Raw genomic sequence first — 23,777 nt, forward strand, 5'->3', positions numbered from 1 at the left:
TGCAAAATGTCGGAAGAAACAAAGAAGGAAGGAAATGAAATTAGATATAAGACCTGCTTGGCTGAGCTACACTTAAGCACGGGTTAATAGATCATGATTTTGACAACGAGATTAGAGTATGATTAAGGTAAAAATATCGATATCCCCAGGTTGGTTCTCTTTATAAATTTATAGCGTCAATCGTGTGCCTTGGGCATATGAGGATATGAAACCAAAGACCGTCAGCTGATGAGTGAGATCGTACCCAAGATTTGTTGACTCTTTAATGAACAGTTGCGGTTTTCACACATGACAACAAATAAAAATTTCCTTCCTTTCGCTTCCCAGAAGAACTTTTAAGTGGCATCAGGATTTTTAGGGGGTATTTTTATCTGATTAGGCCTACCCTGTCCTTGATTTTCGACGATGTCACTTATGAGTAGTATTCGTTGTTAAAATTTACCTCTCAGGCCAGCGTTTTATTATATTTAATGGAAGGAGAGCCATTTAGTAAGTGGCTGGCGGATTTCCATATTCATTGTGCGTTTGAATAGGCCTATACAGTTCATTACATAGCTTCATTATTCTTTCGTTATTACTCTGTGGATGGTCCAAAACTCCGCAGGAGCTGAATATTAAGTGAGTAAGCCTCACATTGAGATAATCTCATGTTTTTATCAAAAATCACCAAAGTTTCATTAAATATTTATGCATTGATCACAAGGGGCAATTGAATTTGAACAGGAATTAAATATGGATTTCTCAGCAAAATAACAACTTGCTATATTTAGAAAAGGGGAATCCCACCCCCTATTGCGCGTTGGTTATTTTATGACGGAATTTTCCATCACGCAAAACCCCACATGCTCACTGGAATATTTCCCCTATGGCTTAAAATAAAGCTCTTAATAATGATCCTTGACAGACACATTATTTTTTACCGTCACGCAGAAAAAATAGTGAGTCATGCTTCTTATACACAATGTGTTTTTTCCATTTCAGAGCAGTTTAACCTCAATGCATTTTCGGGAGATTTACCGTATAATAGAATTAGGATTTTCGTATTTCGTATTTCTTATAGTGAAAACAAATATATATAATTAAATGCTAATTCAAATACTTCCTTCACGCAGTTAATACATTTCAGTAAAATTTAATAGTAACAAAAATTAAAAACCATAGATTATAATATCCACGACACGGACTTGGGTTATTCTCAGCGCTACATTTCTTAAATAAATAATAAATAAATGAAGATGAGTATGTAGACTGAATCTAAATTCAATGGTGAATATGTTCAAATAAATGAGGTCATCAGATATCATTATCGATCTTCTTGACCAGAACAATCTACAAGTTCTAAATATAGACCAGATCGGCCATAAAGTAAGCGCGTGCCAATACTCTGTGAATAAATATATATATATATATATATATATATATATATATATATATATATATATATATATATATATATATACTTGTACATACCCACCAAACTCCAGAATTCATCGTCCGCTGTAACTAGTGCACCAGCATAATGCATGGTATCCGAGCTGAAATCGACTTTTATATACGCCCTTTACACAAGCTATTAAATTAACACTGGAAATTCCCCAAAGCAGCGTGCTTTTTCAAGGTAAGGTCCAAGGTACAGTGTATATTGCATCCTCAACACGGGCCACATTTAAAGACCCTGGCATGTGGAGTAATAAGGTCGTGTTTACAGACCCCTGTTGTATTGCATAGGTTTGAATTGCAGATGAACACCCTGATATTGGAGGTATCCCAGTCGTTGCTTCATTTCTCAGGCTAATGGCAGCACTCGTAGTTAGTGTCACGTCACTAAGATTTGGTGTGTCTAAGTGGCCCGTATGGAGTAATGTCCATGAAAAGCACGACCGTCGTATTGCATTGTGATTGCATAAGTATGTTTCAACACTTAACGATAGCTGCACTTTGAAATTGAGCAGTGTGAATGAGACATGACCTTAACATCCAGGAATGTAAAATAACCACATCCACATGTGTCAGGAGAAAAGTCATGGTTTCTTATCACAATCCCTCTCTTGTTCGCATTTTCGGTCGTTGACGATGTTGGGTGCGATCAGACGTGTGGTTGACATAGCAACATCAAGTAAGGGTCTGCCTCACAAGAACTATATCCGTGGTCTGATCTTTAAGACCGATCTTTTGAACTCTTTAACACAACAATACAGCGACAATAAATTAGTACTGGCCCAATAAAAATATTGTGTCTGTAATAATTTAGCTTATTTAAGTGGACCACTGTAAGTTTATCTTGAACTAAACAAGTTCAAATTGTTGACTTAATGTGAAGACTAATCTTGGGGCTATAGCTGTTTTGTGAACCCAAAACACGCATTTAGTCATGACGGGCCCTTTTTCTTTGTATATCATAATAAACATCACCGTCGCCTTCCAATCTTCGCTCAACATCCTCATTATTGTTCCCATTTTCTAAAAGTGCTCTCTCCCGCGTGTCCTCACCATTGCCCGGGTCTGAAATACAGACATATTCTTAAAACAAAATTGATCAAAGTAGTGCCCTGCTGTCTTTAAAATAAACTGTTAGAAATCAAGGATATACTGCTCAATGACAATAAAAAATAAACAATCAATGATATTTAACAAAGATCAGCATGGTACGGAAATATAATATAATATAATATAATATAATATAATATAATATATAATATAATAAGATGATATGAGTAGCGAGACCAAGTATTACAAAATTAGTTGCATAAAACCACTCTGAGTTTGAGAGGACACTCATCACTCTGCCATCACCATGGGGTTATGAATACGACTAGTTTCAAGTAAACTACAAACACCTGTGAATGGTGCTTTGGGTATATTAGGATATGAGATCAAAGACCGTCAGCTGAGGGGTGAGATCGTGCCCAAGATTTGTTGACTCTTTAATGAACAGTTGCGGTTTTCACACATGGCAACTAATAAAATTCCCTTCCTTTCGCTTCTTCTTGCGAATATGGGGGATTTTTTTCGCGTCGAAATTAGTCAAGGTGACCAGAAGAGAATTCATTAAAACGCCCCTTCATAATTCTTCCTGGATACTAGTCCTGTACGAATAATTTTATCAGTTACCAAACACCCCAGTAGTGTTGGCAATAAGTTTCCAAGAATGTAGATTTGACAAATGCTTACTTTGGCCTTGGCGTTCTGCTTGGCTCTCGTCTACGACCTCTCTTAACCTCAGGCCTTCTTCTATATTTACAACATTTTCTTCTGAATACATAAATAAAATGTTGGTTTAGGCGATCATTTCTATATTTATAGGCGTTTCAAATGAACCGTTAAAGATAAATTACTTCGATAACACCTATTTCAAGCTTAATATGATGTATAATTTTTTTTTCTGTCACAACTGGAGAAACAATTAATATATATTAATACTGCTCTTCATTTAGTTTTGCACTCAGTGTTTTTGATCATCTATGTCCTTTCGATGAGAGAGAGGGAGAAAGAGAGAGCAATGAGAGAGGGAAGGGGAAAGGAAGGAAAAGTGGGATTATAAACGGAGGTAGGAAAGGAAAAGAAAAAGACACTGGGGAAAGACGGAAAGAGAAACAAAGAGAGAGAAAGAAACAGACCGAGGGAATGTACCGTCGCTTAGACCATCTTGGACTTGTACAGGAGGAGGGGTGTGTCCGGGCTGGTACCGGTATAAAAATGAAGGAGCATTTTCATGAAGCTGCCCACCATTATTATGAGGTATTCTGCCAGTCCCGTTATTGGACCCATTTCGTCTTCTCTTTGGTCTTACACTTTGTGATGTGGACGGGGCGTTCTCCTCACCCTTTCTTTCAGTTCCCGTGGCTCTTTGTGATGTCATTCTCACAGTCAACTGAAATAATTCACAGAGTAATATATAGGAGTGGAAGAAGCAAGTATAGTGGGATAACCTTTCTTGGTAATTTGTACTATAATTTTGTGCAGATATAATTTGTTGAAATGAAAATGGAAATAAGTACAGTTTTTTTATACAACTTAGAGTCGACTACAAGTACATGTATAAGGTATACATTCACCAATCCATTGCCTCTCGCCCCATGTCCTCTCTCTCTCTCTCTCTCTGTGTGTGTGTGTGTGTGCGCGCGCGCGCGCGGGCGCGCGCCTGCGTGTGATATTTTGTTCAGAGTCATTAGCCTCGATATTCCAAATACTGCATAGTCGTATATGTATGCCGCATATGGATAACATGATATATGGTAAATATAAAACACAGAGTATATATATCTGGGAAGAAGAAAAGATGGAACTAGATGACACTGCAAGAGCGAAAATCTCCACCAGAAAATATCCATTACTGAGAAAGAAAACATACACTGTATGACAAGGGGAGATCCAAAACCCCTTTCCCTCCTGAATCCCTGTCTTGGCCCTATCCTGGAATTTTCAGCAAAATTTGTGAATAGGTTTTAGACTGAAAAACTGACAAACCATGGTCTGCGTAAAATAATAATAACCTCCTACCATGTTAACGTTGGTATATGTAGGTGGGGGTGGTGGTGATGGGGAGGGGGGGGGGTAAACTATACACACACTGGACAAAAGAAGTGTCACCCCTACTGAGCCAATACTATGGGGGAGATAAATGACTGTGGAATGATATGCTCCTGGTATCATTTTATTAACATCAAAATTCACAAAAAATCACAAATAAGAAAAAAATATACATTCTACCAAAATATGCAGTTTCAAGTCCAAAATTAGTACTTAGTGGCATAGCCACGTAACCTAATAATATGTGCCAGTCTACGAAGCAAGGTTTCATATAATTGTCTGATGCGTTCAGGGCTTATGCTGGCCCAAGCATGAAACACTGAATATAACAGAGTTTTTTTGCTGGTTAGACGGGCATTTGTAAAAAGTTTTGACATATCATTCAACACATTTTCTATTATGTTTGCATCCTGACTCTGGGCAGTCCACATCACCCTGCGAATGTCCTGTTGGTCAAACCAATCATCAACTGCTCTGGGCCTGTGACAAGGAGCATTGTCATCCTGGTGAACAAATGGATAATTCCTGTCATCAAACATGTTAGTAATAGATGGTAGCAAGCCTGACTCCAAAACATCGATATATTTCTAGTGATTCATGTTTTCATTAACCACTATCAATTCGCCCAAGCCATGGATGCTGATGCAGCCCCACACCATGATGAATATGCTGCTCCGGATTCGAAAATTCAGTGCATGTGGTTCAAATGCTTTACCAGCAGTTTGCCAGCATAGTACCCGTTTGTCATCAGAGGTCAGACCAAAGCGACACTCATCAGAAAAAATATATAGGACCAATTGTCCTGAACTGTCCAGTTCCAGATCCCGTTGACCCTAGTTTACTCTACGTTGCCTGTTTTGTAACGATATAAGAGGTTTCAGTCTTGCTACCCTGCTGTACACTCTATGAGCATGTAACCGACGCCTAGCAATTTTCACAGACACATTCTTATGTGTGAAATTGTTCCACTGTGTTGTCAACTGACAAGCAGTGTCGAACTTTGACAACCTCGACATCAAAATCAGTAGTCGGTCTTCACGGCCAGTATTTTTTCTTGGACGACTCATCAGAGGCAATTTGTCTCTTGATCCAGTGTTTCTGTACCGAGACCAGACCCTCTGCACGGTTTTGACTGAACAATTCAATTGTATCGATATTCTGACATTGCTTATATTCCGCCTCTTCAGGTTAATAACTTGTACCTATAGCCGTTAGATAATTGCCTGTATCTTGCCATATTGGAGGAAGACAGGAATAACATTTGCTGTACATGTACAAGACCAACAATACAATTCCATGGTATAGCGGTTTTATACTCATTAGTCACACTATAAGTTGACCAGGCATTATAAGTACCCAAGATCTGCCTACTTTTATTACTCTTAGTTAGGGGGTGACACTTCATTTGTCCAGTGTGTGTACATATATATCGATACTTTTTGCCACGTCTGTCGTCAATTCACCATCGCCGTCTCTAAATTTGTTTCTAAAGGATTACCCCCCTACTATTCTGCAATAAATAAATAAATAAATAAATAGATAAATAAATAAAAACAATAACACACATGCACCGGTCTCCACATTAACCGTCCATTATAACTAGTGCACCACCATGTCGCTCCATACAGGTCAGACAAACACAAGCAGCAGTTATCCTGCTCAGGCTGGCAGTGGTGCTTTCGCCCCCCTCCCCACCCCCAATGGTTCATACGGGTTTATTGCTGTATTATTTTCTCGGCCTTCACGTTAAAACAGTTTCCAGTACATATATCGGCTTGTTGTTTTATTCCCTGCTCTTACCACCTCCTCTGAAATGTAACTTTGTAATACAGGGTGACATTCACGCCATTTAGGAGTCTCTCTCACACCAGCCCCCCCCCCCCCCCCCCCCACACACACACACACACACACACACACACACACACACACACAAAAATCACCCGATTCCGTAATAGCAATCGCACGGGAATTTATATGTAATGTGGAACTTTACACTGGAAATCCCCTTCAGTAAACACGGCAGTGTAAAACTTCGCCTACGCACATGCGATACTGCGGGGATTTTCGATGGTTTGCTGCTTTGATTGGTGGGTATTATTGACGAAAGGAAAAAGTCCCAATGCGTGCGTCATTTCATCAGAGTATAAGAAAAGGTGGACTATGCCTTTAGTCTTATTCACATCTACGCTGCAGTCAACGAACGTACTTGCCTACAGTGCTAGTTAACTGAACACCCAATACTGGGTGATGTGAGGGTTTTTTATGTTCAGATACATTAGTGCCTGTAGATACAGTGTCATCACCCATGTCTGGCTGCGTCCCTGAAGTCGGAGGGGGAGACGGAAACGTCGAAATTTCTTGTTTCAGCAAAGACTGTTGTTACCCTCTACCAGGGCCGCAGGTATTATTATGTGGATACTTCACAGTACAGAGATTAGACGTCTATTACACCAGAGACATATCAGCGAATTTCTAGTAAAAAATCAATCTGCAGCCCTGGTAGAGGGTTACCATTTTGCCTTAACTAACCTTGATTTGTTCAAATCAAATTTTACATAGTTTTTCCTCTTCGGGATTTAGGCAGCTCCTCTCATTGTACATCAGCCTTTCAGTAGTAGTCTGGGATTCAGCTGTGAGGCTCCAAGTCTATTGCTGTATTATTTTCCCAGCCTTCATGTTTAAACTGTTCCCTGTGCACACATCGGCATGTTGTTTTTTTTCCTGCTTTTACCACCTCCTCTGAAATATAAAATTGAAATACAGGGTGAAATTCACGGCATTAAGGATTCCATCTGAAGGCCCCATCATCTCGGAATGGACAAGTGCGTAACTGTCATTAATTTTACCTCTTACGGAAAATTAAGAAGCACCACCCACACATACACACACAATCACAAAAATTAGGGGGAGTGTCCCCCAACCCCCACCCCACTCCCACCCCACTCCCGTACATTGTAAAATCTCCTTCAACACATCATTAAAAGATATAAAAACTTCAAATATGTGCAGTTTGTCTTGGAGGTCAAATAAAGTGAATAAGTATTCTGCACTGAATAAATAAATATTAAACTTATACTAACTTATACCTATACTTAAACTTATAAGTATTTGTACATAAAATATCATAAATAATACTACATAAAATATCATAAATAAAATCTAGGTAAAACAACCATTATTCCATACAATCAAATGCAATTTATACAACATTTATAAAACCAATTAAGAGTTAATCAAAATATTTCCTAAAAAGGTATGTTTTGAGTTCTTTTTTTAAATGTTTGGTAGACTGAATTGCTCGGATTTCCAGCGGTAATAGATTCCATTCCTTTGGACCTGCAGCTTTAAAAGATATATCACTGTAGGTTTTTAATCGCGTTTTTTTCTGGGTTGAGTAGCAATTGGTCTACAGACCGCAGATTTCGCATTGGAACATAGTTACTGTCTAATTCATTGATGTAGATTGGTGCCAATCCATAAAAAGCATCGTGAGCAAAGACTAAAAATTTGAATAAAATTCTGGCCTGTAGAGGTAGCCAGTGTAAACTTTTTAAAACTGGGGAGATGTGTATACTTGTGGATGTACGAGTTAATAATCTGGCCGAAATATTTTGAATGCGCTGCAGTCTAGCAATTTGTTTCTTTGGACAACCGTATAAAATGGAGTTGCAGTAATCTAATCGAGATGTAACTAAACAGTTTATAACTGTGGCTGCAGCAGAGTCAGACAACTGATTGCGAATTGGACTTATTTAAGTACCTAATGTTAAAAACCGCTGACCTGCATACACTGGCAATATGTTTGTTCATACAAAGTGATCCATCTAAAAATACACCAAGATTTTTTTGCGTGAGGTGTTGGCTTAATAATGTGTCTGTACATATATAGCGGCATCATCCATGCCTGGCTGCGTCCCTGAAACCGGAGTGGGAGACGGAAACGTCGACATTTCTTCTTACACCATAGACTGTTGTTACCCTCTATCAAGGCCGCAGGTATTATTATGTAGATATTTCACAGTACAGAGATTAGACGTCTATTACACCAGAGACATATCAGCGAATTTCTAGTGAAAAATTAATCTGCGGCCCTGGTAGAGGGCACAGTATTACCATTTTGCCTCAACTAACCTTGATTTGTTCTAATTTTCACCTCAGGTTAAAATGACTCCCCTAAACCCTATCCTGTTTTACATAGTTTTTCCTCTTAGAGACTTAGGCAACCCCTATCTTTGTACATCAGCCTTTCAGTAGTAGTCTGGGACTGGGTTGTGAGGTTCCAAGTCTACCGGGTTTATTGCTGTATTATTTTGTCAGCCTAAGTTAAAACAGTTCCCTGTACATATATAGGCTTGTTTTCTTTCCTCCTCTTACCACCCCCTCTGAAATATCAAATTGAAATACGGGGTGACATTCACGCCATTTAGGGGCGTATTCCCATAGATTTTAGATCGATCTTTCCCTGTGGGGAGACTCACTAGATTACTGTCAGATAATCCGGCTTAAATGTCCTTCCCGCCTACCACAAGCTGTAAGGGGGCAGTTAACTTTCTTGCCCGCTCGGCTGACAGCTATTTAACGTGAACCCCAAGGGAGTTAGGTCGATCTAGTTGGATCGATCTAATCTCTGGGAATGGGGTCCTAGGAGTCTTTCTGAAGGTCTCATCATCTCAGAATGGACAAGTGCGGAACTGACGGTAATTTTGTCTCTTACAGAAAATAAAGAAGAACCACCCACTCATACACACACAATCACAAACTTCAGGGGGCGTCTCTCCCACCACCCCCCGGTCAATGTACATTGTGAACTTTCCATAAACACAATTTAAAATTTTTGAAAAAAAAGAGATGTATATATCATGGTTGTCAAAAAAAGTGAATAAATCTACTATTCTGCAATAAATATATATATTAATAGATAAATAAAAAAAAAATTACACACATGCACATATCCAATGTGACAAGTGCCCCACCATGTCGCTTTATATACATGTAGGTATACACTAGCAGCGGTTACCCTGCTCAGGGTGGCAGTGGTGCTTTGCCCCCCCCTCCCCCCCTCCCCCCCCCCCCCCCCCCCCCCCCTTAAAAAATCACCTGATCCGTAATAGCAATCGCACGGGAATTTTTGTGAAATGTGGGACTTTGTACATCAGAAATCCCCTTCGGTAAACACGCGATACTGCAATGCGGGGGTTATCGGTGGATATTATTGGATGAAAGGAAAAAGTCCCAATGTGCGTGCGTATACCTTCGCGCAGTATATAACAGAGAATGGTAACCAGGCTATCGCCATATTGTAGTGTCCTCTACGAAGATCTATGGAGACTCTGCGCATCTAGTTTCATGCACAGTGCCATTCACAGTCGCGCTGCATTCAACGGACGTACTTGCGTACAGTGCTAGTTTACTGAACACCCAATACTGGGTGATAGAATGGTTACGGGCATTTCTATGTACAGAAACAATAGTGCCTGTACACATAGCGGCATCACCCGTGTCTGGCTGCGTCCCTGGAACCGGAGTGGGAGACGGAAACGTAAATTTCAGACTGAAAGGCAGTGTTATTACCCTCTACCAGTTATTATTATGTGGATATTTCACAGTACAGAGATTAGGCGTCTATTACACCAGACTTATCAGCGAATTTTTCAGTAAAAAATCAATCCGCGGCCCTGGTAGAGGGTGCAGTGTTACAATTTTGCCTTAACTAACCTTGATTTGTTCCCTATCCTGTTTTACATAGTTTTTCCTCTTAAGCAGCTCCTCTCATTGTACATCAGCCTTTCAGTAGTAGTCTGGGACTGGGTTGTGAGGCTCCAAGTCTATTGCTGTATTATTTTCCCAGCCTTCATGTTTAAACTGTTCCCTGTGCACACATCGGCATGTTGTTTTCTTCCCTGCTTTTACCACCTCCTCTGAAATATAAAATTGAAATACAGGGTGAAATTCACGGCATTAAGGAGTCCATATGAAGGCCTCATCTTCTTGGAATGAACAAGTGCTGAACGCTCAGTAAATTTGTCTCCCCCCAACCCCCAACCCAAACCCACTCCCGGTCAAGCTGACATGTGTATCGTAAAATCTCCCTAAACACATCATTAAAAAATATGTAGTTTGTCATGAAGGCCAAATAAAATGAATAAAGCTAGCATTCTACAATAAATAAATATAAAAAAACAATACACATGCACCGGTATCCACAATTAACCGTCTGCTATAACTTGCACGCCACCACAAGGTTCCATACCCATAAAGGCCTTTTATAGGCCTAGGGACTGACGGGACATGGGAATCCCCGATTCTGATGATACAATGTTAGGAACTGCACGAATGAAGTCACAAGGGGGCAAGTTACAAGTTATGTCTTTTATCGACCATAATAGCCCCCCCCCCCCCCCCCCCCCCCCCCCCCCCCCCCCCCCCCCCCCCCCCCCCCCGCACACACACACACAAAAATCACCCGATTCCGTAATAGCAATCGCACGGGAATTTTTATGAAATGTGGGACTTTACACTGGAAATCCCCGTCAGTAAACACGGCAGTGTAAAACTTCGCCTACGCACATGCGATACTGCAACAAGGGGATTTTCGATGGTTTGCATGATTGGTGGGTATTATTGACGCAAGGAAAAAGTCCCAATGTGACAGCGTTATAATATATAACAGAGAAGGGTGAACAGACGACCGTCATTCTTTAGTGCCCTCTACGTAGATCTGCGCCTTAGTTTCATATACAGTGCCATTCACAGTCGCGCTGCATTCAACGGACCGACTTGCGTACAGTGTTAGTTTACTGAACACCCAAAACTAGATCATTGAAAGGATACGGGCATTTCTGTGTATAGATACAGTAGTACCCGTACATAGTGCCATCGCTTGTGTCTGGCTGCGTCCCTGAAGTCGGATTGGGAGAAGGAAACATCAAATTTTTTTGTTACAGCACAGACTAAAAGGCAGTGTTATTACCCTCCACCAGGGCCGCATTAATTATTATGTGGATATTTCACAGTACACAGATTAGGAGACTATCCCCAGACCCTGTCGTACTAACTGTGGATCGATATATGTCCAAGGGGATTCTCGCTAAATTACAATCAACTAAAGAGGCTTAGATGTCTGTCACGCCCATTGCAGCAGCTAGAGGTTAATCGATAATCGATTTGCAGCTTCAGTAGGCGTATCAGACGTTTAAGCCGCTTAAGCTGAAAGCAATTTAGCGAGAAACCGATTGGTGATGGACCGATCCTGTTAGATCGATCTAGGTATGGGAATTCAGTCTAGGAGACCATTCCCAGAGACTATCCTACAACTTTGGATCGAACTATCTCCGAGTGGATTGTCGCTCAATTGCAATTGACTTGGGTGGCTTAGATGTCTGTCAAGCCTGCTGAGGCTGATAGGGGTAATTAACTGTCTTTTAGCAGCTTTAGTAGGCGTCCCAGACGTCTAAGCCGCTTGAGCTGAAAGTAATTTAGCGAGAGACCCCGTGGAGATGGACCGACCCCGTTAGATCGATCTAGGGATGGGAACCCAGTCTAGGGGTGCTTTCCCAGAGATTTAGATCGATCTAACTCCCTGGGGGTTCACGCTAAATTGCAGTCGGCCGAGCGGGCACCATAGTTAATTACCCCCTTACAGCTTTTAGCAGGCGGGACAGACGCTTAAGCCGGCCAAGCTGACAGTAATCTAGTGAGACTCCCCACAGGGATAGATCGATCCAAAAATCTATGGAAATGGGGTGTAGCGTCTGTCCCGCCTACTAAAAGCTGTAAGGGGGTAATTAACTATGGTGCCCGCTCAGCTGACTGCAATTTAGCGTGAACCCCCAGGGAGTTAGGTCGATCTAAATCTTAATCTTTAGATCGATCTAAATCTCTGGGAAGGCACCCTAGGAGACAAATCTGTGAATATCTAGTGCAAAATCAATCTGTGGCTCTGGTAGAGGTTACAGTGTTGCCATTTTGCTTTTACTTACCTTGATTTGTTCAAATTTTGAGGTTGAAAATGACTCTTCTAAGCCTGTTTTACATAGAGTTTTTCCTCTTCGAGATTTAGCTCCTTTCATTGTACATCTGCCTTTCAGAAGTAGTCTGGGACTGGGCTGTGAGGCTCCAAGTCTATAGCTCTACCGGCCTTATTGCTGTGTTATTTTCTCAGCTTTTATGTTAAAACTGTTCCCTGTACATATGTCAGCTAGTTGTTTTCTTCCCTGCTTTTACCACCTCCTCTGAAATATCACATTGAAATACAGGGTGACATTCAGGCCATTGAGGAGTCCGTCTAAAGGCCTCATCTTCTTGGAATGCCCAAGTGCTGAACTGTCAGTAATTTAATCTTTTACGGAAAATAAAAGGAGCATAAAGTCTCTCTCACGCCCCCCCCCCCCCAAGCCCACACTCTGGGCCACGCTGACATGTACGTAATAAAAACTCCGTCCACACGTCATTAAAAATAAAAATTAAAAACTATGTCTAATTATATGTATAATTTGTCATGGAGGTCAAATAAAATGAATAAAGCTAGTATTCTCCAATAAATAAATAAATAAATATAAAAAATACAACACACATACACCTACAAATTAACCCACAAATTAACCGTCTGCCGTGGCTAGAACACCACCACAACGCACAATATCCGCGCTACATTTGGGTCTTTTATACCTACACAAGCGGCGGTGCTTTCCGGCGGGAATCCCAGATTCCAATTACAGAACTAGGATTCTCGCCAGAAAGCACCAAGCATCTCGCTGTACATACTGTTTTCATACGGAATGACGTCACAGGAGACAATTGTTTCCTTTATCGACAATCATAGCAATCTCACGTGGAACATGTGTTGGGGGTGGTGGGCTCATGTCCTAGTTAGATTCCACTTTACCAAAATAACACGATTCAGAGACATTGTACATCAGCCTTTCAGTATAGTAGTCTGGGATTGAGCTGTGAGGCTCCAAGTCTATAGCTCTACCGGATTTATTGCTGTATTATTTTCTCAGCCTGAAAACTGTTCCCTGTACATATATCGGCATGTTGTTTTTTTCCCTGCTTTTGCCACCTCCTATGAAATTTCAAAATGATTAATATTAAAATAGGGTGAAATTCACATTTAGGAGTCCTTCTGAAGGCCTCATCATCTCGGAATGGACAAGTGCGGAACTGTCATTAATTTTATCTCTTACGGAAAATTTAGAAGTAGGCTACCACCCACACATACACACACAATCACAAAATGTAGGGGGAGTGTCCCCCAACCCCCAACCCCCACCCCACCCCACTCCTGGTCACGCTGACATGCACATTGTAAAATCTCCTTCAACACATCATTAAAAGATTCAGATTCAGATTCTTTATTGACAAACACCTTCACATAAAGGTATAATCAATTACAATACGATACTAGTGGCTAGAACATAGAACAGACAAATAAATAGATAAATAAATATATATATATACACATATAGATTAGCAATTGTTGAAATCAGTGACTGTACACATGTATACGAATGTCGCATTCCATAATCAATTTACCAGGTTTGATCTACACGCCCAGTCTCTGCTGACAGCGCATAACGGGTCTCACACTGGTACTATGATCTGGTTTGGACATGCGCAGAAAGACTTACTCTCTTCTCCATGCATTTTTGTACGAATATGAGGAGGGGCGTAATCACATCCATTTCTTTTGTATTCATGATGTGTATAAACATATCCGGGGGAGAGAGGGCATTAGTATTACATAGGAAACTTATATTTTCGTAGAAAGCCGCCCGTAGTTCCTTATAGGCCTCGCATTTCAGAATGAAATGTACTTCATCTTCAACCTCTCCGGAATTACAGACTTGACATAATCTTAGATGGGGCGGGGTTGGGGGTTTACTGTACCTCCCCTTCTCAATATGGAGTGAGTGAGCGCTGATTCTTAGTTTGCAGAATGTAGCCCTCCGTGCTTTATCAAAGGTCAGAACATAATTTTCGGTCTTAAAATCCTTCTTAAATTTTGTATATGTTCTAAGTTTGCTACTTTCCTTAATTGCCTCCCCCCATTGCAGGTCATACACTTTCTCGAGAGAGGCCCGGATATTTTTTGTTGAGACATTAATCGGTTTGGCTAATGGTCTATCCCAACACTCGACTTCACCACTAATTTGGAGTATTTGCTTTATGCCAAGGGACCAGGCACCACCTTTACTTTCAAATCTGTCTGTGTCGAGGGCTAAGGTGGCCAGGGATTCTTTACCCATAAAGTTAAGCTTTTTGAGGTGAAACCAGTATTTTGTTGCCAGGGCAAGCATATGAATTAACACTGGATAGCTTCCTAATTCGCCTCTGGTTGCTAGATTAGATGCCTTCCTGTGGACCCCCAGTATTGTTTTACAGGCTTTAATGTGGACTTCTTCAGCCGGTGGTCTGTCACACCTTTCCAGGAGGTTATTCATGCTAGACTTAAGGATTAAAGGGGCCCATATTTCACAGCCGTAGCTAAGTATAGGGAGTATAAGCGTGGAAAAAAGTTTACGGGCAATTGACGCTGGGCTAGAAAACAGCTGGTGGCGGATTTTAAAAAATGCTTTTTGTGCTTTGACTTTCAGTACTTCCATCGCTTTATTGAATTTTCCTGAAGGTGTGAATACCAAACCCAAGTAGCAATATTCTGAGCATATTTCTATTTTTTCGGCTCCTAGAAAGAAGGTTAGGTTATTCAGTAAGCGGCCAGGTTTGTTAAAAATCATAATTTTTGTTTTTTGGACATTTACTATCAGCTTCCAGGTTTTACAGTATTCCGCCAAACTATTGAGGGCAGCCTGAAGTCCATCCGGGCTCTCTGATACTAGTACGAGGTCATCCGCGTACATTAAACAACTAAGAGGTTTATCCCTAAGGTGAACAGGGTTGTATTTTTCATTGTTGCTGAACAGGTCGGGAATGTCCCTAATAAAAATGTTAAACAGTAAGGGACTGAGGACGCAGCCCTGTTTGACACCTACACTTGTATTGATGACGTTTGTCAGTCCCCCTGGTGTTTTTACAGTAAACTGGACAGATTTATACATATTACTTATTATATTTAGAAAGAGATTTCCTACCCCTGCCAGCTGTAGTTTATATAATAAGGCATTTCTCCATACTGTATCGTAGGCGCTTGAAAAATCTACGAAACATACATATAGTTTATTTTTATCCATTTTATTTAGGTATTTATCGATGAGAGATTTGAGTACTAGCATATGGTCGACTGTACGTGCCCCTCTTTTAAAGCCGATTTGATTAGTAGGGATCGTGCTATTTTTAAAAGTAAATGATGTGAGTCTATTATTAAGTATTTTGCAAAATAGTTTACATAAGTTACTGGATACAGCTATCCCTCTATAATTTTTGGGGTCTTTTTTATCCCCTTTCTTGTGAATAACATTGAGCATACTCACTCTCCAGAGGGAGGGGAAGTTACCACTGGAGAAGATAGCATTGAACAGTTTAGTGATGGCTGGGGCAAGTGAGTCTATGCCCTCTCTAAGCATTTCATTTGGGATACCATCGATACCAGGGGACTTATTCTTTTTAAGACTACGAGCAGCTAGTTTTACTTCATGTTCAGTTATGGTAAAGTCAAGTTCGGTGAACAAGTTATGCTTAGGGTTTTGTGCTCTCTGGTTAACCAGGGTTTCAAAATTTATATTGTTGTGGGGCAGTGTCCTATTCATCAGGGTGTGGAAATGGACCCACCATTCGGTGGGGGAAACTGGGGTTTCTGTTGATTTAACTTTATCTTGTAGTTGGTTATATAGATCCCAAAATGCACGAGGGTTGCTTGTTTGCAGATTTTCTAGTGACCGAAAAATGCTGTCCCTAAACTTGTTCCGCTTTCTGTTTAGCAGTTTCTTGTATAATTTTTTCTTTTTGTTAATTTCTATTAGAAGATTTTCTTTACAGGGGTTATGTTTTACTGAACGTGCCTTCCTTTTAATGTCTCGAAATAGTTCCCTACAATCATTATCGTACCAGTGCTTACTTGTCTTTTTACCTCTTTTCTTTTTACTGGGGATTTTCTTATGTAGACCTGCTTCCCTACCTAGTTCGTCTAGGGTTTTATTAAAATCAGACAGTCTAAGGTCAACCCCTTCCATTGACGGATCATAGTGTTTATCTATAAAGGCTTTGAGAGTACCTGTTGACTGTTTTTGGGCCAGGTGGGTTTTCCAGCGCTCTGATGCCTTATTTGTCCAGTGGAATCTGGCTGGGGGGCATGTAAGGTCATCGTCATCGGCCAAGACATCCGGGTAAGAACACACCTGGGTGTTTAGGGTGCATGAGATCAGACAATGGATGGAGAAGGGAGTAAGCTCATGAACTTGGAAGTACTCTATCTGATCTAGTATAGAAATCTGACATACCATGTAGTCTATTACACTAGGAAAGCCTCTGTAACTGTAGCACGTATAATAGCCAGCAGTGTCACCAAGTTTCCTACCATTAACTAATCTGATACCTGTACTCCTACAGAGATCGAGCAATTTCTTACCATAAAAAGATATAAAAAAATACATAAAAGATATAAAAACGTCAAATATGTGCAGTTTGTCATGGAGGTCAAATAAAGTGAATAAGTATTCTGCACGGAATAAATAAATATTAAACTTATACTAAAGCACTAATAGAGAGCAGACCTCCGCCAAGCAGCAAAGTCTCCATTTGCTGTGAATAGCTAGCCAACACATATCGCCATATCGGCGCTATGGGTCTTATATAGGCCTACACGGGAATTCCACATTTCCCATGGTTCGTTCGAATGTTTGGGACTTAACACTGGAAATCCCCTTCCGTAAACCGGCGATACTGCACCGCGGGGATTTTCGGTGGATACCATTGGATGAAAGGAAAATATCCCAATGTACGTGGGTCATTTCTTCCCGCTGTGTATAATAAAGTTGTAGACTGCGCCTTTAGTTTAATACAAAGTGCCATTCACAGTCGCGCTGCATTGAAAGGACGTGCAAGTTTGCGTAGAGTACTAGTTAACTGAACAGACAATACTGGGTGATAGAATGGTTGCGGGCATTTCTATGTTTGATATATTAATAATAATAATAAATTTATTTTATTTTGACATAGGGTGTGGTTGCCCCTAGGGGTGTTAATTCTAATTTAACATCGTATTTTCTGCTATATATCCATTGTACTAGCCATTTGAGTTAAAAACATGAAACGTATCTACAGTATCATTTGGGATGCGGAAAGGCATTTTTTTTTTCTTTTTTTGCATTCAGTGGTTTTGATCATGTATGTCCTTTGTTCGGAGAGAGAGAGAGAGAGAGAGAGAGAGAGAGAGAGACGGAAAGAGAAACGAAGAGAGAGAGAGAGAGAGAGATTTAAAAGCTCTTTCTCTTCTGAATTTCTTTCTGAAATCTCCCCATAGTTTGCGGAGAACAGTTTGTGATATCTTGTCCTTTGAGGAACGTACCAAAGAAGGCCCACGAAAATAAATTAATCACAATCTCCTTGGATGCCGTGGAAAAAATTTTGGATCGACTACTTTGTGAACAGTACCACTCAGTCCGAAGACCGAGAGAAAGAGGGGCGGGGGCGTTGGGAATTCAAAAGAACCACCATTTTGTCGGTAAATAAAAAATGTGACCCGGTGAAGCTGGGTCAACTTAGGGGTGGAAAAGGGTCATTCATTTTAGAAAATGTGACCCTGGTTTAAAATTGCTGGCGCAGACGCTGACAGGCCCGTAGCCAGAGGGGGTTCGAAAGAACCGCCCCTTTTGTTGGGAAAAGGTCCAATCTGGATAAAATTGATCTAGGTACATGACGTTTTTATGGGAAAAGGCCCACTTTTTCAGAAAAAGTTTGAAATTGCTTGCTACGGGTCTATCTGAGCAATAAATTTGTGTTTATGAACAGTATGGACGGACAAAAATCACAAGTTTGATTTATTGATTAAAGTTTGTCAGGGGGATAATCGTACGCTGAACATAAGTTTATGAATTTATAAGATATTATTGCGTTTATACACCGACAAATATGCCTTTCTGTTCTATTTATTCACCGCATAGCGTCAGACGCTATTGTTATAGCAACCAATAAACAGTGTGTCACATTCAGTAAGTACATGCTTGTGGTAAACAATACAAGGGTCGAAGTTCATTTTCGGTCAATAAAGCCTTGCTATTTGCTTTGCGATGAAAAATCCCCTCATTTTTCTTTACGTTCAGTTGCATGACTCATAACAAAAAGTGCGGGGATTTTTGTCGGTCATAACCGAATAGCAGTAAGTTATCTCAAAAGATTAATATTGGATTCGTTTCTTCTTATCTAACACGCACAGTTAATATTTAATCATTTATTTGGCATATCTCCAGCCTTAGATTGTCAGTGTTTTATAAAGGTGATTAACCGATTTTATTGGTTTTACGGGTAAAATTTCCCTAGTCTTTTTTTCTAACTTGTATTGACGTTTTATGAACCTTCGAATGTATCAGGTGGCTTAGCTACAAAATTCAAAAGTCCTCTAAGAAGGTGAAAAAGCCGGGCTGGTTGTGCATTACTACTTTGTTACTACATTAATGAGCTTCTCGTAAGTTTGATCTTGTTGATTTCCTCGGGTAAAAAGAAAGGGAAATGGAACAAAATAATATGTCAACGGGTTTAGTACAACATAATCATGTATTATTTTATTTTTTCCTCCATAGAAATTATTAATACATTTCCATACAAATAACTAGTAGGCCAACTGGCTAACCGTAACCCATACTATAATTATATGGACCCCGAGCCTCTATGTCTAACACAATCATCCCTGCCACACCGCGCTCCGCCCTCTCACTGAGACAGCAGTTGATAGATTGGTTTTGTGTCGGAGCGAGGGCATGCATGGTAGCGTGCGTGCAGTGTTATCTTTTTTCTTACAAAGAAGGCTATCTCTAGTAGTCAAGAAACAGTGCCCACTCAAGCGATTAGATACCTTACTGATCAAATTTTGGGTCACGCAAAACACTGGATAAATCGATATTATACTAGTTCAGGCTACCTCTACCATAGTCTCAGAGAGCATTTTTACACTGCAGGTATATATTCACAGATATTTCTTGGGCTCGTTTTATTCTCTGCACGTTTCTGAACTGCTATATTTTTCCAAGTTCAACAATTAAATGATAATAATTGCAATATTGATAAAAATGAAAAAAGGCATTACTTAAACTTGTCTCTTGTAGTGAGTATCTACAGTTCACATGTAGTATATCCAGTCTTGTTGACTATGGCAGAAAAATTGTGACTGGAGCTCAACTAACACAATCGGGAAATCTTTATTGAAATACATGTAGTTCCCAATAGCCCTTCAGGTAGAGCCCTAAATTTTGGCCCAACATTACTGTATACCATTAAATAAATTCATATCTCACCATATACCTTTAACAAGGTCAGAAGTTAGCAGAAATAACCATAAACCATTAATCTTGACTACGATTCTCTTTTTAAAAAAATATTTATATTTCCGAAAAAATGCCTCGAATTTAAACTCAGGTGACCTCTTACTTGTTTACAGGTTAGACAATATCGCAAAACTCCCCCTACCTCCTCCGATTTCTTTAAAATTATGCTTCAGCTGCATAATGGCACATAGATTTGGGCTTTCTCTTTTTCATATTATGGAATTTTTCTCCCCCCCCCCCCCACCCCCCCCCCCACCCAACCACATATTTTAAGATGCGGTCATTTTAGCAACAGGGTGTTATATTAAAGACCATTTACATAACGAAAGCTACTGATTTGAAAGTTTAACAGCACAGACGCTGCATCCTGACAAAATGAACTTTCACGTGATACCAGTAAACCCAGGTCACCCTATCGGTAGCGATGGACCCCTGAACCTAACGGACTACAAGTTGTCTTCAGTATAATGTAAGTTACTTAGCACAATTTTAAGAAATATTTTTATTAACCTTTCTATTTGAACGAAAGGTGGTAAAATTATACGAATTCGGATATAAATGCCTAAGCTGCTGCAACGAAGCAGTATCGTAACTGTGTGTGACAGGAAAAACGCTCTTGAGAGAGCTGCTGAATCAACAGAACAGCGATTTATTTTCATCCGTGTCAGCTGGACGCTCGCTTCATTTTTCGCGCATTCACAACCATTCACTATTGAAAGCCCCCAAAGTTGAGCCATGAACTAACAGATCCGCGGATCAAACATGGCCAACCCACTTGAGAGCGTACTGCGTAATCCCCTCAAGAATCAGCGTCTATTAGGGGATTATGCAGCAAGTTTGCAAGTGGGTCGGCTAATTTGATTCATGGATTAGTTAGTCCGCGGATCAACTTCATCTGGATGCGCACCTTATAACGAAGTGAAACTGACATGCTGTGAAACTACGGAACAGTGCTAATTTCTTTATTTTTGTTATGCATTTTGCAGTTTTGATGTGCATGGATAAAAAAGGGCATATATGTGCACGGTAATAATAGTAATAAATATAAACAATGTTTCGTGTACCAAACATTAAAGTATTATAAATGTTGCTCAAAATATGATAATAATAATAATTAAGAGTTAATTTCGTTTTAACAGGCAAACTTTGATGGTAGGTTGTTTCACTCTCGTAGAGTTGCCTATGGACATTTTGTTGTAAAGCAAATGACATACACTTTCGATAATTACAAAACATTTAAAACAGAATCAAATGTGTAGGAAGTTATTGAGTGCAAGTTTAATTTCTTTAAATGTCAACGAGTGTAGAGATTGTTCTCGAAGTAAGGGAAGATGGAACGTTTCAGAGTCAGATATAGTTGGATCTGATTTGCACGTTTTTAACACGTGTAGAACTCATGCATACTTGAGTTGGACAAGATCCAAGATGAGTAATTCGGAAAATATTTTAAATATTTTAATTATAAACAAGTCTCATTTAAATTACTAAATTAGGAAATGTTGAATAGAGTTTTGTAATATGAGAATGGGAAATTCTTTGGGAAAATAGTGTATAAAAACTTGTACATTCTGTGAAAAAGAGTCGGTGAATAAACGTTCGAAAGCTCCAAACTGCTGTCGTCATTCCTCACTATAACAATTTTAATAATTTTTTCCTACTGATACTAATTTTTCAATCGGCTGCTTAATACGAGATCATGAAAGCTCCAAAAAATGTCGATTTCCGATTAATTGCAATCTTAAAGGAAGGCCCCGTGGCGTCCCTGTTGCTAATGGTAACAAATATGGCATCCTTGTAGAGCAGCTGAAATATGCCCCCCGTGTACAGCGTCTGTGTCGTCCTCCCGGTCCTCCGACCACGTGGTCCAGGAAGATAACTATTGGAAGGCGACGCACAGGAAAGGATTGTGTTTGTGTCAGGAGTTGCTTCACTGAAGTCAAAGGAGGAAGATAACGATATAATGATAATAATATTTATAATAATAATAATTAATAACAACTTCTTAACAGTACCCCCACCCCCACCCCCACCCCCAGCCATAAAAAGCCTTTTACTTTTCTTACAGTCAGCGTCTAGATAAGTATGGAACCTGCTTGCCAGTCGGCGAATAGCTGTAAAGGTAAAGTTTCCATTCAATTTATAATCGACATGAAATAAAATTTATTGTATTGTATTGTATTGTATTGTATTGTATTGCCACTGTTGTCGGCCTAGCCCCCAAACCCCAATACCCCGCCCCTTCAAGCATTTTTCTCTGCCCCAGTCGATTTATGAAACACATTTCACTTCGTTTTTTTTTTTTTTTTTTTTTTTAATATTTTATTTGTTTACTCTACTTATAATGGTCGATAGTGTAAGATTATTAATCATAATACCTGCAACCGCTTGCTATGGCACATTTGTGAATACAAAACTCTAAAGATTTGGTGGTATCAGTTGTGACGTCATAATGGAGCTGGGCGTACACGTAATACAGTCCCGCCCTCTTCACGTCAATCATATTTGATTTTTCATCAAATTTGAGAAAAGCGGTACTTCCACTGGTGGCAACCTTCCAATTCCCAAACGAACCTATGATAATGATAAAAAAAATGATGTAAGTACATGAACAAGATTGCGTTTCGTATCAATACACTGTAAAATGTATGTTTGAAACAGAAAAATAGCACTCACCATTTGATAAAATGCTCTCGGAGCGCCGCTTTCCTTCTTCTGCCGGTGAGAGGTGTATTGCGCCGCCTGTCTATTTCAATTTTGAAAAAGAGGAAAGAGAAATAAGTTAAACAGAATTATGCCGTCAAATTTATTATACCAATATCCGTGTTTCATTTCTCCTAGCTATTGGCATGTCTATACTTCTTTTGACAAACAAGCCTTTAATACCCCGTCTACCGCTGTACTACGGCTTTTAGAAAAGGCACATTTTAGGCCTAGAGGGTATTCAACTGAGGCACCAGTTGCATTACACAAAAACTTCGATTTTGAGTATCGTTTTATAATATTTCTGAAAATAATTGAACAGTTCCCTGTGGTTAAACCACATCCTTGTTATCAGAAACGCTATGCCATATTTGAAGTACATTATCCATGCGTTCGAAGGAAGCGGTTTCGCATTCAAATATGCTTTCTTTCCTATAATTTAAAGTACTGTCTAATCTGGATTCTTTACGATGTTGCCAGAAATCCCGATACTTTTGACACACAATGCTTAAACTGATTTTGGCTCCACACAAAAGCCCCATAAGCTATGGAAAAATTCTCAAATAAAGTTTGTAGCTCTGCACTGTTTTCAACATATTTTTGGTTCTCTAAAAAACACTGAAAATTGAGAGAGAGAGAGAGAGAGAGAGAGAGAGAGAGAGATGTCTTACCTGCTTATTGGTATAACGTCTGCCAAGTCCCCCAAATACTTGTACCGGTTCAATGCTGACGATACATAGGGCTATGCTTATTTCGAAAACAAGCCACTCTAGAAAGCTGAGCCTTCCCATTTTTACAGTAGCTCACTAGTAACTATGAGCAAAATATTTTGGTTAAATATTTCGGTCAAATACTTTGCTTATATATTATTATGCCAATAGAGAGGGGATTATCGTTGATTTTGAAGGCTAATCTACTGTGTTCAAACTTGTGCCTTCCTTTTATTGGTATCGGAATTATTTTTAATTGGAACTTTTTATATGATTCACATTTTATTTAGTATCTGTGGAAAGAGAAGATTTTATACATTAACTTCACTTTCTATAATATTAAGTAATTCATTTTTTCAAATAGTATATTTTTCAGTTTTAGGAGTTTCGTCATCAGGATAAG

General features: G+C 39.7%; 2 protein-coding genes across 4 annotated transcripts; both read right to left on the reverse strand.

Moving 5' to 3' along the window:
• Positions 1-1,476: 1,476 nt before the first annotated feature.
• LOC106179171 (uncharacterized) lies at positions 1,477-13,187 on the reverse strand. 3 transcript variants are annotated; one of them, XM_086997192.1, is made up of 7 exons: positions 13,113-13,187; positions 12,510-12,761; positions 10,246-10,448; positions 7,060-7,269; positions 3,631-3,871; positions 3,172-3,252; positions 1,477-2,502 (listed from the first exon to the last, which is right to left on the reverse strand). In XM_086997192.1, exons 5-7 carry the CDS (start codon positions 3,857-3,859, stop codon positions 2,366-2,368), a joined length of 447 nt encoding a protein of 148 aa, XP_086853318.1. In that variant the 5' UTR covers positions 3,860-3,871; positions 7,060-7,269; positions 10,246-10,448; positions 12,510-12,761; positions 13,113-13,187; the 3' UTR covers positions 1,477-2,365. The 3 variants fall into 3 exon arrangements, with proteins under 3 accessions (XP_086853318.1, XP_086853317.1, XP_086853319.1); XM_086997191.1 differs by lacking the exons at positions 7,060-7,269; positions 10,246-10,448; XM_086997193.1 differs by lacking the exons at positions 12,510-12,761; positions 13,113-13,187 and having other exon boundaries at positions 10,246-10,671.
• A 7,966-nt stretch (positions 13,188-21,153) lies between these two features.
• Positions 21,154-22,757, reverse strand: LOC147759677 (uncharacterized). The gene is made up of 3 exons (XM_086998058.1): positions 22,638-22,757; positions 22,340-22,535; positions 21,154-21,894 (listed from the first exon to the last, which is right to left on the reverse strand). The coding sequence occupies exons 2-3, from the start codon at positions 22,462-22,464 to the stop codon at positions 21,648-21,650; spliced, it is 372 nt and encodes a 123-aa protein (XP_086854184.1). The 5' UTR covers positions 22,465-22,535; positions 22,638-22,757; the 3' UTR covers positions 21,154-21,647.
• Positions 22,758-23,777: the final 1,020 nt, after the last annotated feature.

The sequence above is a fragment of the Lingula anatina genome, chromosome 10 (assembly GCF_051362555.1).
Source record: "Lingula anatina isolate TDL-2025a chromosome 10, LinAna3.0, whole genome shotgun sequence".
NCBI classification, from domain to species: domain Eukaryota; kingdom Metazoa; phylum Brachiopoda; class Lingulata; order Lingulida; family Lingulidae; genus Lingula; species Lingula anatina.

Excerpts from the sequence above, each read along its gene's own strand:
- LOC106179171 (XM_086997191.1), bottom strand. The coding sequence starts at position 12,599 with ATGAAAGGAGCTAAATCTCGAAGAGGAAAAACTCTATGTAAAACAGGC. Across the intron at positions 3,872-12,509 it reads CAAAATTTGAACAAATCAAG|TTGACTGTGAGAATGACATC; the intron begins GTAAGTAAAAGC and ends GAATTATTTCAG. Across the intron at positions 3,253-3,630 it reads CCAAGATGGTCTAAGCGACG|AAGAAAATGTTGTAAATATA; the intron begins GTACATTCCCTC and ends TTATGTATTCAG.
- LOC147759677 (XM_086998058.1), bottom strand. The coding sequence starts at position 22,464 with ATGATTGACGTGAAGAGGGCGGGACTGTATTACGTGTACGCCCAGCTC. Across the intron at positions 21,895-22,339 it reads GCCATAGCAAGCGGTTGCAG|TGAAGCAACTCCTGACACAA; the intron begins GTATTATGATTA and ends CTTTGACTTCAG.